The sequence below is a fragment of the Salvelinus alpinus genome, chromosome 36 (genome assembly GCF_045679555.1).
Source record: "Salvelinus alpinus chromosome 36, SLU_Salpinus.1, whole genome shotgun sequence".
Lineage (NCBI taxonomy): Eukaryota > Metazoa > Chordata > Actinopteri > Salmoniformes > Salmonidae > Salvelinus > Salvelinus alpinus.
In genome coordinates this window covers 17,252,196-17,265,485 of record NC_092121.1, presented here as the reverse complement: position 1 = coordinate 17,265,485, position 13,290 = coordinate 17,252,196, and the positions used below count along the sequence as shown (strand labels likewise).

The following is a 13,290-nucleotide window of genomic DNA, read 5'->3' as shown; positions in this document are numbered from 1 at the left end:
TTAATGATACCGCTCTATAAGACCCTATATGTCAAATGAATTGCTCCATGGTGGTATTCTTCTGCATCCAAACAGTCTGGTATTTGAGGTCACCTGTCTGAAAGCTTTTCTATGGTCATTGAAAATCAGGCATCATAAACCAAAATCGTAATGTAGCCACACGTAAGGTATCTGACCTGTAAAGCTACACTTTGGAAATGTGACTCAGCTATTTTGTGACTCAGCTATTTTGTTGCATGGAAACAGTGTTCATATGTCCCAGAATTGTGTTCTTCCATTACAATCCATAAATAACCTAACTGACTAATATCAGACTTGATTTTCACAACGTCTGTATGCTCCATTACAAAATGGAGACCAGGATACCCTCCCGCTGCTGCTGTAAACTGTTTATTAAAATAAGGTGTGTGGGGCTCTATATCGCCCCCTACAGGATGATGACGGGCTCTTCCTCCGGCTGGCTCAGGTCCACGTGAAGCTCTAGATCTTGCTGCAGCAGCTCGCTGGTGGTGTCAGCATGGGACGAGCTCTGGGGAAGGGTAGCCTGGGACAGGCAGCCTAAAGAAGACATGGGCCGGTCCCGCACAGAGCTGCCTGAGGCTGGGGGAGATGAAGGGAGGAAGGGGGACAAGGTCAGGGGTTAGGGTTCAGGTGGCTGCTACAATCAACCTTAACAGCTGCACAGCAGCAATCGCAAAGAAGAATGCTATTTCCATGTGAGTGTTATTTCAGTACCATTCCATAGTAATCACTATTCCAGTTAGTGAAATTGGTTTATATGTTGCAAATGGGTAATGACGCTGGTGTCGACCTACCTGAGCGGCTGCGCTGGGTCTTGGCACTCTGGGGTCGCACAGGGGTCACACAGCCCGGCTCTGTGCAGCCAGGCTTCTGGAACTGGGAGCGCATGATCTTGTCTTTGCTCTTGCACATGCCTGCTGTCATTAAAACAGCAATGTCACATCGCAGCCTTGACATGAGAATGACAGGACCCCACCACACCCATACTGTACCTACACACCCATACCAGACATACACCTTCTTCCAAGTCTTGAGCAAAATACTCTTTCAATACTATTTTGACTCATTCAATGGTCTCATAAATTACTGGGAATCACAACACCAAATCCCAGGCATAAAACAGGACAGCACATCTCCCTCTTTCTTCCTAAAGGGCTTGATTTGTATGAACAGATGAAAAGGATATGAAGATAGAAATGATGGAATGTAAGCAGTGTTACCCCAGGTTATATTTACAGTCTGTTACAGACACCAGGCCTGATCTTCTATAACATAGTAACACTGGGTTCTTTCCAGTGTGGAACACTATACCAACCAGAGCCCCTCCCCCAACCCCAGTGCAGCCCATTCTTATGCTAACTCACTTCCTTAAACCCTCCTGAAATACTCCCTCCCATAAACGAAGCTCCTCTCTCCTTCCCTAAATCTCCAGACCCTCGTTCCTAATCCTTCATCATACACTACTTTAACACTGTACTGTATTCCTCCTCAAATTCTCATTCCCAACCAAACAGACCACTTTCTTTCTCAACCCACCCCAACTTTTCAGTCTCCTCCCCATTCTCTCCTAACCCTTCACCTCCCACTTCCCCATGATGTCCCCACTCACTCTTCCTCCCCACACTCTACTTTATCACTGCACTGCGAGCCCAACTCTGGACACATGGTCCAGGGAGCGAGAGAGGAAACAGGCTAAGGGCAGTTGTGGCCTGGACAGACGTCACAGTGTGATCATCATCTTAAGACGCGTTGTGTAACTGGGCACAGGGGTGACAGTGAATCCTCGGAAGTGTGCTTCACTGTCAATGAGGAGTCCATATGGGCTGTCAGAACTGGAGTCTGGACATCACCTCTCTCCCAGGCCCGGACCATGACAGCTGCCCACAGCATGCAGACATGTCACACTTAACATTAGGTGCCTTTTTGGAGCGATGGCATAAAAATACTAAATGGACCAGTGGGAATAGTTTTACTGCACTGCAGTTGCTTGAATTGAGTAACATTAATTAAGTAGTCTAGCTTTTGTTCACAATTGTCCAGATTCCATTTTCTTTCAATACATGTAATTCTAATCTAAAAATACACAGTACTGTAGAGTAGAGCTGAATATAATCCCAGTCCAGAATCCTGTACCGTCTTTAGGAAAGATGGTTGGTAGTCTGGCATCCACAGTCTTGACTGATCTGGTTTTCAGGCGGCCCTTGTAGATATGTCCGTCCAATCCCAGGATGTCCACCTCCTCCGGCTGATCAATAGGCACAAAGACAAGGTCAAATATTTGCATACATAACAACTGTCAAATACACCTCAAATATACTCCGTACTCAACATGATAACTTGTATAAATGGCTCAACAAACGTGATTGACCAGGTTTATTCCTATGGGCTGGCAGTGGTTTAGTTGTCTGTCAGTACAGTAACCCACAGTAGGTGAGGTTGGTCTCACTCACCTGAATGCGCAGTGGGGAGCTGGAGATGGGCGGTGTCTCCTCCTCAGCCTGGATGAAGTGGCTGATGTGCTGCAGGCGGGTGTAGCGGCGGTTGGGGTAGGTCACGGTGTGGCTGCCTCCACAGCTCCGGGACATGGCCAGGTAACTGTAGTCCGCCATCTCAGGGATGCGCTCGCTAGGATGGACACAGGAGTGGAGGTTGAAGGTCGGAGGATAAACACTTCTAGAGGTTTTAAACAGACCTGACAGTACAGTATTTATAGTTTGTAGTTACATTTGGTCACCTTGCCTCCCTGACACTTCTCTAAACCATAACAAAGCAATATGGACAACTTTTTGGTCCTTCCCCTGTTTCAATACATGTGCTCCCGGCTTCCCTGCCTGACCCTGGCCTGACTGACTGACTCACTGCTTGGGCAGACTCTGGCTGGTCCTCTGCAGCGGGCTCAGGATGTGTGGATAGCGGGAGCTCCCGATCTCCCTCAGAGCCCCCTGGCTGTAGGTGCGCTCTGGGCCAGATAGGTGGCTCTGCACTCTCTCTATCTGCCTACACATCATGGTGTGGATCCGCTGCACCTGGATCATGGCCCTTTCGGAGCTGGCCATCTCAAAGTGGCCGTGGTTGGTCCCTGGCCTCAGGCTGAGATGGAGGGAGAGCTGGCTAATGTCAGACACTTGTAACTTTGGAACACTTCTGACTGATCTAGTGTGGGTGTTAGGTCTTTGGGGGTAAGATAAAGTTGACTACACTGTATATTGGATATTGGGACACTGGCACCCCCTGCTGGTTAAAATGGGGCCAAGTAAGAGTTTCAGTTGTGATGTTTGACGGAGATGTATAGTAGTAGTATGACTGTCTGCTCTCACCTTCTGCAGTGCTGGCGAACCTGCTCAAGCTCATAGATGGTGTACGGTCGGTTGGACTTGTGGGAGGGTAGGCCAGGAGTGGAGGGCACGGTGACCAAGTGCCTGTTGTCCAGTGGAGAGAGAAAGAAGAAAGAGAGGTAGGTGAATAAACAGGACCACAATCCTATTATTTACATTTCCACAATGTCTGTGTGTACTGTATAAAAATAGGATATCATTATCATTTACTTACGGTCCTGGGGTAAGCATATCAACTGGGCGGTCGCAGGAGATGCAGTGGAACCTTGCCACAAGTTGTCTATGAAAGGGACGTAACAAAGACAAATCAAAACCAAAGTTTATTGGTTGCATACACAAATTTGCAAGTGTTATAGCGGGTGCAGCAAAATGCTTTTGTTTCTAGCTCCAACAGCACAGTAGAATGACTAGCAAATACAATACAAATACACAAATAATCAAGAAACAAACAAACAAACAAGAAATGACATAACGAGTCCAATTAACAATCCAGAGTAGATATATCAGAGTGAGCATGTGTCAGAATCCAGAAGATAAATACGTGGTGTGTATAGACAGTATATCATTTGGAAGGAAAATAGTGTGTACAGTAGTAGGCATATTAGGATGAGCTATGAACAGAATACAGTATATACTGTACATACACAGTGAGTAAACAACAGTATACAAACAGAACATAAACATATAGACAGAATATAGACAGAGATAAAATGAACGCTAAACACAGGAAGACAATGAACGCATGATCATGTAGAACTCCATAGAGGAACCTGGACTTTTCCAGCCATCATCCCTCCTGGGCCTGACTGTGACATGTGACTTACTTCCTGATGCCTGCAGCGTCGTCCTCCTTCGGGGCAGGCTGGGCCTGCAGCTGCTTACGGATGCTCTTCCAGCGGTCCTCTAGCTGCTTCTTCACAGGATCCAGCTCAATCCGGTCCAGCTACACAGATAGACAACAGATGTACTACAGGGATCCCAAAGATATAAACTACCACCAGACACACCAGACAGACATTCCATGAGATTTTTACAAACAATGCTATGTCACTATAAACACGTTCGTAAAACACTTAAACTTGTGACATACAGACTTGTGAGATATATGTATTGGTGATAGCATAGTAATAACAGCAGAGCATGGCGCGTATCAATGGACATGTAGGCCTATTATATAAACATCCATTTAGCAGGGTAACTTCCTGCTCAGTCTCACCTTGCACTCAATCTCGGTGGAGATTTTGTCGATGATTTTGTGCCAGTCCTGCTCCTGGCCGGTGATCTTGCTGAGCAGCTCCTGGAACATGGTGTTGAGCTCCTCTGTCATGGAGTCAAACTGCATGCGGCTCACCTTGGTCTCCAGGGCACGCTTGTCTGCTTTCTACAGGAAGAGAGGAGATGCAGTCAGGGCAATGGCAGTACTAGTGTGCACTTGTAGGGGTTAGGTGAAACCTGCATGCACTTGTAGGGGTTAGGTGAAACCTGTATGGACTTGTAGGGGTTAAGTGAAACCTGTATGGACTTGTAAGGGTTAGGTGAAACCTGCATGCACTTGTAGGGGTTAGGTGAAACCTGTATGGACTTGTAGGGGTTAAGTGAAACCTGTATGGACTTGTAAGGGTTAGGTGAAACCTGTATGAGCTTGTAGGGATAAATACATATGTGTATGAACTTGTGTATGGACATGTATGGGCTTGTGGTGACTTGTATGGCCTTGGTAGGGTTTAGCATGGGCTGGTACAGGTGAACTTGAGCATGTTCGGGATTTGTAGGTACCCCTATGGTCTTGAATGGACTTGTGGAAGCTCGTCTAGACTAACATCAACATGTGAGAACTTGTGAGAGTTCACCTGAGTTGAGTATAACACACTGAGGGAAAGCTAAACTATGGCATGTTGTGGTGAGAGACTCACGATTTCAATCTCCATCTCCACAAGCTCTTTGTCAGCTTTCTTCTCGTCCAGTTCTTCCATGGACTTGTACAGATGCTGTGACAGAAAGACATTACTGAGAATCATCTCTCTGTGGTTTGGAACAGAAGTACAGCGTGGAGCGTCTCCTATTCCCCTATGGGCCTCCCCCTGCTGCGGCCCTCCCTCCCAGACTCACGTCGATGTGGACCTGTTTCTGGCTGTGCTCCTCAATCAGGTGGTTGGCTGTGCTGTGGAGCTTCTCACACTCAGCCTGCAGCTGCATGATGGCTCCCTGAACGTCATTCATCAGCTCCGAGCTCTGGCAGAAACACAGAGAGACAGGGTTCTATGTCTGTAATACACAGCCATGCCCCACTGCCATGGAGCGCCTGGCACTGACACACTCCTTTCCCTTAACACACTGCTGCCCTGATAGAGCTTCCCTTACATATCATCTCTAAACGTATCCCTCCCTCAGGGTTCAACATAACAGACCCATTATTTAATTAAAACCCTTTGGTATTCTGTTTCATCCTCTATCCTGGCCCTGCCTTTAGTACCTCTGCTCCAGGTCTGCCTCCTCCCTGCTGGTTCATGAATCTGCTAACCAGACCCTGCAGATTCTCATAGCGCTGGAACAGCTGGCTGACCTTCCTGCTCACGTCTACAGAGCAGGAGGGGCACGTGGAGCCTTGGTGCCCGCCTGCCTGACCGCTGCCCTGGCCCTGCTCTGACCCCTGGGGCTCCTGCTGGAGGCTCTGGGAGAGCAGCGAGGAGGAGGACGCCATCATGTCCTCCAGCATGCCTCGCAGGTTGTCCATCTGCGGTGAGAGGGCAGTGTGAGGGCCATGTTGGGGCCACCAGGGGCCACTAGCTGCTACATTATGGATGATGCTGTCTCAGCTATATTCTACAGTTGAAGGTTTTACACCTGACAGTGTATTCAAATATGCACTGGAATATGTCTGTCTGTCTCTGTCTCTGTCTCTGTCTCTGTCTGTCTGTCTGTCTGTCTGTCTGTCTGTCTGTCTGTCTGTCTGTCTGTCTCTGTCTGTCTAACCTGATCCTGTAGCTGTCTGTCTTTCTTGGTCTTCTGCTCAGCCTTGGCTGAGGTGTTCTCAGTCTTCAGCAGTAGCACCTCTTCCTCCACTTTCTGCACTGCGTTCCTGAACACAGAGTGGTGGAACAGGAGCACCAGGCCATGAGGAGCAGGCCACCACCTCTCTTCCAATGGAAAACTACCACATTTCAACTGGCTATAAAACTGCTGAGGGGAGAACAGCTCGTAATAATGTCCGGAACAGAGCAAATGGAATGGCATCATACACCTGGAAACCATGTGTTTGATGTATTTCATACCATTCCACTGATTCCGCTCCAGTAGTTACCACGAGCCCGTTCTTCCCAATTAAGGTACCGTCAACCTCTTGTGTTACAAATTACTTAGACTACCAAATGATATCAAATGTAGTTTCCATAATAAAACAATCTATCATTTCTATTTAGCCTTCCTGTGTGCTCCTGTGTCGTTGTTTACCTGAGGTATAATATCTGCAGTCTGAGCTGTCCTTGCTTAGGAGAGTCAGAGTCCTCACTGTCTGATCCTTTGGCTGTTTCTGAGCCTCCCTCTGAGCCCTGAACTGTCCCTATGTTCAGAATCAGCTGCTCCAGTTCTCCCAGCTACAACAGGGACATCAACAATGTATGTATGTATGTATGTATGTATGTATGTATGTATGTATGTATGTATGTATGTATGTATGTATGTATGTATGTATGTATGTATGTATGTATGTATGTATGGTGTGTACATCTTCCTCGCTCACCTTGGCTCTGTCACCCATCAGGCTGTCGACCAGAACTCTCAGATGATTCAGTTGATCCAACAGTTTGTCAGGCACATCCCTGTCACCTACACATTCAGGACAAAAATGGTCATCCCACACAAAAGACATCATTCAGTAAAAGAAAACATAGAATAGCCATACACTATCCAATCTCCACATTGTTGTCTTACCCATGTCAGTGAGGTGCTCCCGGAGGTGCTGGAGCTGGGCCTGGTCGGCCTTGCCTGCTTCCAGCAGCTCTACTCTGGTCTCCAGGGTGTTGTGTCTCTCCCTGAGCCTGCCCACGTCCCTCAGGGCCTCCACTGTCTCTGGGTAACGCTCTGCCCCGCTGGCCACACGAGACAGGGGTTTGCTGCCCACCATCAGAGCTCCATCAGAGAGGGACTGCTGGGGCAGTGTCCCCCCATGCTGGCTGACAGTGACAGTGCCAGGAGTGAAGGCAGCAGCTCCATCAGAGAGGGACTGCTGGGGCAGTGCCCCCCCATGCTGGCTGGCAGTGCCAGTGCCAGGAGTGAAGGCAGCAGCTCCATCAGAGAGGGACTGCTGGGGCAGTGCCCCCCCATGCTGGCTGGCAGTGCCAGTAGTGAAGGCAGCAGCTCCATCAGAGAGGGACTGCTGGGGCAGTGCCCCCCCATGCTGGCTGGCAGTGCCAGGAGTGAAGACAGCAGCTCCATCAGAGAGGGACTGCTGGGGCAGTGCCCCCCCATGCTGCCTGGCAGTGCCAGGAGTGGAGGCAGCAGCTCCATCAGAGAGGGACTGCTGGGGCAGTGCCCCCCCATGCTGCCTGGCAGTGCCAGGAGTGGAGGCAGCAGCTCCATCAGAGAGGGACTGCTGGGGCAGTGCCCCCCCATGCTGCCTGGCAGTGACAGTGCCAGGAGTGAGGGCAGCAGCTCCATCAGAAAGGGACTGCTGGGGCAGTGCCCCCCCATGCTGCCTGGCAGTGCCAGGAGTGGAGGCAGCAGCTCCATCAGAGAGGGACTGCTGGGGCAGTGCCCCCCCATGCTGGCTGGTAGTGACAGTGCCAGGAGTGAAGGCAGCAGCTCCAGTGTTGGCATTGGCAGAGGCGCTGAAAGGAGTCATGGTGGTCATGACAACTGATGTGGAGACAGGGACTGAGTGCCTGATTTCCTATTGGAGAAATAGCTACCATCAACACAAAGCTAATGTCTATTCCTATATCTTGTATATGATTGCTTGATAAAGGAATCTCGCTCTTTCAAGCAAGACATAAGACATGCCTTTTGCAGATTCTGTTGCTCGCTAACCAAGGTGCTCTGCATGATGTCCCAGGTCACACACTGGATGAGCTCGTCTGGGTCTGGGTAACGCCCAACTCTGTCCTGCAGCTCTTTCTGTGATAGAGAGAAGACAAGAAAGAGAGGAAGTCATGATTAACATCTTTTTACTAGAGTTAGCTAGTACAGTACTATACTATTGTTTGTCTCCTCTTAACAAGGTAGTATATAATTTCTGAGCTTGGAAAGTATTCTCCTCAGTTCCAACTCACGGTGGCAGAGTCCAGGTTGTCCAGTCGGTGGCAGTACTTTTCCACTTCGTTAATTCTGTCAACCAGCTCACTCATATTCAGCTGGAACCCAAAAACACCCAGAGCAACGTCATGCTACCAGATGGAAACAGACATGTAGGATGATCCCTATTATCCTCACTCTATTGTTGGGGTGAGTGACAGGCCAGGTTGCCAGAGATAAGCTGTGGCTCTTTGATGCTGTTGCACTCTGTATGACTCCATGTCCCCTACAGAGAGTGATGGAGGGAGGGGACCAGGGCCAGGGTGGATCGGGCTCTACATGACGCTATATTTCACCACTGTGTGGGGTGGTGAGATGGAGAAGGATTCCCTAGTGATGAGCACTGGGTATATCCCCTACTGTAGATTAATGAGGGAGATGAGCAAGGTTGCCAAATGTTGTCTATCTGCAATCCCTCCTCACTAAGAGGGTTTGCCAGTATGGATGTGTGTCTGACCTGGTTGAGTTGGTTCTGGAGGCTCTTGACCTCTTTCTTCAGGTCGTCTCTGGACTCCTTCAGGTCCTGGATCTCCTTCAGCAGATCCTGGATCAGCGACATAGACTGGAAACACAACAGTGTGTGTTCGAAGGAATCAAAGAGCAAAGAACCTCACATCACTGGTCAGATCACTTAACACAATCAATACCTTTTGTCAGTTTCTGTCATGATGACTGAATCGTAGGCTATAGAAATAAAGAGGGTCGCACACGCGATATATAAGCTCCCAGTAATGTATTGGGTAAACCTCCAACATTTTGGCATCACTGTGCCTTATTCAGGGTGAATCAACACGCATGGTGATCTCTTAGCATTAGGTCTAAAGCTTTTTCACAGCCTCTTCATGCCCAAAACCATTGAAACTGACTCAGCCCAGTTCTCTAATCTCCCAAAGTAAGACTCTGTGAAACTTTGAAGCGGTCAGGGGACTCAGTAAGGTAGAAATCCCCCTGACCAAAGCCATATATGTGACTATTCCCCTGGCTACTTCCTTTGAAGATCAGTAGGAAGATCCTAAACCCCTTCATTTAGGAGGGATCCCCAAACCACTCTCCGTGGCTCCATCCAGTTGACATTTCACCCCAAGGGAGGTTACTAGGACACCACCATCCATATGCAGTAGATGAGCTACACAAGCTGTTACATAGCAGTGGTAGGACCTGTCTGTCTCCAGATAATCCATGTTTTTCATGTACATAACCCCTGCCAATATGTAACCACTCCACTCTCTAACACAGCTGAGGCCTTGTTGACAGAGTAAACCCACACATTTGCTCTGGGTGTTGCAAATTAGAAACAGGTTGTGTTAACTAAGCAAAGTTGAAACAGGTGGCTTTGAACGTATTGACCAGAGTTCCGGTGGGTTTGTCTAATGCACCCAGACATGAAACGACGCATAGCGACCCCACTGAGCTGCACAGGCCGTCAAAAAATTGGCTGAATAACTAATAGGTTGTTCAGTGAGCTGTAAACGTGGAAGGGATATATGATCTGCGTGTATGGAATTTCTGGAGGAGACCACCTTTTCATTGATCGCCTCAAGCATCTCAGAGACATGAGATTAGGCAAAACATGATCAAATCTTGTAAACAGGACATACACAAGAATATTCTAACCTGGCAACCAACCCAACCCCTAATGACAACAAGAAAAACTCTAGTAAAAGGGGTAGGAAAAGAGTAACTAACATAATATAAGTACACTGACTTTTACTGTCCCAGCGATAAGGAAGTTATTTGCGATTGGGAAGAAAGCCATCCGCTCTACCTCCCTGTTACTCTTTAGTCAGCCATTAACTGGCTCTGACTAAGATGGCCGGTGGCCTGGAATCCTTCCACGCCACTGTGAACACAGAGCGCCACTCAGGCCACTTTTTGCTACCCTCTCAGATCCAGGACATGTACCCTGTGGTGTCACAGTGGAGCACACCTTTATCAACCACAACAATCCCCTGATAACCTCTGCCATGGGTTAAGAAGAAAGAGACCCTGGCTAAGGGCCTGTATGCGGGAAATACAATATGCTGCTATGAGTTGTGAGGCAGAAACTGATGGACATTGTGTCTTAGTGGGGTCTTCAGGGATATTGCAGACAGGGCCAGAGAAGGCCAGACGGGGCCAGCGAGGGCCAGAGGTCCAGACAGGTCCAGTGGATACTGGTATTGACCCACAGCAGTATGCCCACAGGATACATGAATGATTCAGAGGATTTTCAGAGGCACCTTCGCCTGTACCCACTGGCTGTCCCTCCCTCATATCACCTGAGTGTTAACTGGGCAGGTCTGGGCAACATCAGTGAAGATAGATTGCACAGGACTTAGCTTTCATCTTCCTACTTGCTTTATTTACACAGACTGTCATGTCTCTATCAGTGTCCATATTTCAAACTCAGACATTTCAGATAACAGCAGAGATACAGTTCAGAGTGTGGTATGAAGTACTGGACCGATACTGATTCTAAATTGTATACACCCCAGGAGGTTGGTGGCACCTTAATTGGGGAGGACGGGCTTGTGGTAATGGCTGGAGCTGAATAGGTGGAATTCTTTCAAACACATCAAACATATGGAAACCACATGTTTGACTCCGTTCCATTAATTCCATTCCAGCCATTACAATGAGCCGTCCCCTCTCAGCAGCCTCCCCTAGTGATCTGTTCTACTCAGCTATTCAATTTTGTTCCACAGCATACACAGGGAACACAGGAGTGGTGCTTATCTTTGGGGAGTGGCCTTTCCTTTGGAAACTGGAACAGAGACACAGCGAGGTCATTTGAGAAGACAGTGTGGTGCCCATCACCTATTGTGCTGTGCTCTGTCATCAATATCCTTATCCAGTGTTGAGTGTTCTGAAATGCTCACCATTCACCACACAGACAGGCCCCCAGCTGCAGGACAGGGCTTTAATGAGCAAGCACTCAAGGACTTAATACAGATAAGAGGGGCTGAATCACTTGCCAGCAGCATTCTGGCTGGCTTGCCTCAGAAACTAGGTAGTTGGTCCTGGTCGGTACCTGGATGGGAGACAGGATGCTACTGGAAGGCCAATAGGTGGTACTCTTCCCTCTGGTCTAAGGAGATTCCAGTGCCCCAGGGCTGTCTTTCAGTGTCCTGACTGTGGTCACTAAAGATCCCATGGCACTTATCGTATGAGTAGGGGTGTTAACCCCGGTGTTGTGGCTAAATTCCCAATCTGGCCCTCATGCCATCATTGCCACCTAATCATCCCTAGCTTCCAATTGGCTCATTCGTCCCCTCTCCTCCCAACTTTAACTCTTCCCCATGTCGTTGCTGTAAGCGAATATGTTCTCAGTCAATTTACCTGGTAAAATAAGGGTCAATAAATAAACCTCAGACTCTAACATCTGTCACAAGATGGATGTCTAGTCTAGAATACCCAGTGGAACTGTAATGTAATCCTATTTCTTGACTGTTATGGCCATTTTTCTTTGACCACAAAATTGTTTTGGGACAGATTCCCCAAAATGATTTGGCGCCTATCTTATGACAAGCAAAATTGTGCATCACAAACAAATCAGAGTTTCAACACAGTTTTGACTGTTGATCAAGGGAGGCAGCACTGCCACAGCAGCAGTGTTCAACTTTCACCTGACATTATTTCAATTTATAATAAAATTATAACTCAGCGATGACAGTGTGATATTAATAATTACATTTTGAGGAAGAGCCCGTCTCACCTTGGACACGCCGTCCTCACTCGCCTGAGCCTTGCGGCGGAGCTGCATCAGCTGCCACAAGTCGTTGACCGGTGTTGTGGTTGAGGCAGTGCGGCTCAGAAGATCGGTACCGCTAGGAAGCTTCTCCAGCGCGGCCATCTGTCTCTCTATCTGCCGAAGTTTGTCTTCCATGTGATGGTACCGGCTAGAGGACTTGGTCAGATGCGGGCCATGGGGCTCCTGTGGCGGGGCATCCTGCTCTCTCCAGTCGGTGGTCACAGTTTGGATTTTCAGGTGTCCCAGGATAGCGTGGAGGAGGGTATGCAACGCATTGAAGTTGACAGCTCCAACTTCAGGTGTCCCGATCGACAGGTTCACCAAATCGAACAAACTAATGTCAGCTGACATTTTGTCTCACACTACTTTTGAGTTAATGTTATTAAAAAGTATTTACGAGGGATATGAAAGATATATCTTCTTCCAATATTGCCATCTTATTTTGTAAAAATTCAACGCCAGAAGGATTCAATTAAATAACATAAGATTTAAAAAACGACAGGATCGAACGCAAAAAAAATAGAAATGTAAAATTATAGAAAAAAAATACTCTTTGATTCTTCTGTACTAAATAAAAAACTGTCTGTAAATTAGAATTAAATATTCCCTACACAGTTACTTTTCAACACCTTTTCGTTGCTACTCAATCTCGGCTGTTTCTTATTCCAATGCCATTTCTAACCTTGTTTTAGAAATCGTTTCAATTTGGTTCTAATCTCTCACGCCTACCATAGAAGCGTATTGGACGTAACAATGACAGTGAGTACAGTTCTCTTTTGTGATTGGATGTAGCCTCCTTCCATTACACAATAATTGCATCCCACATTGTGACTCACAGCGTCCCTGGTTGCTGAGCAACAAGGCAGAGGCGGGCATCAAATCCTCATCAGGTAGGACAAGGGTTGTGTTGTTGAG

At 47.8% G+C, this 13,290-nt stretch overlaps 1 protein-coding gene across 1 annotated transcript; it reads right to left on the bottom strand.

Annotated features, from left to right (window-relative positions):
* Window positions 1–374: 374 nt before the first annotated feature.
* Window positions 375–12,846, bottom strand: LOC139565272 (uncharacterized protein C16orf96-like). Its single transcript, XM_071385465.1, has 16 exons — window positions 12,340–12,846; window positions 9,103–9,207; window positions 8,624–8,704; window positions 8,355–8,468; window positions 7,287–8,244; window positions 7,096–7,181; window positions 5,466–5,588; window positions 5,270–5,344; window positions 4,573–4,737; window positions 4,181–4,299; window positions 3,571–3,636; window positions 3,339–3,440; window positions 2,472–2,646; window positions 2,155–2,266; window positions 816–935; window positions 375–600 (listed from the first exon to the last, which is right to left on the bottom strand). The coding sequence occupies exons 1-16, from the start codon at window positions 12,724–12,726 to the stop codon at window positions 428–430; spliced, it is 2,961 nt and encodes a 986-aa protein (XP_071241566.1). The 5' UTR covers window positions 12,727–12,846; the 3' UTR covers window positions 375–427.
* Between the last annotated feature and the right edge of the window lie 444 nt (window positions 12,847–13,290).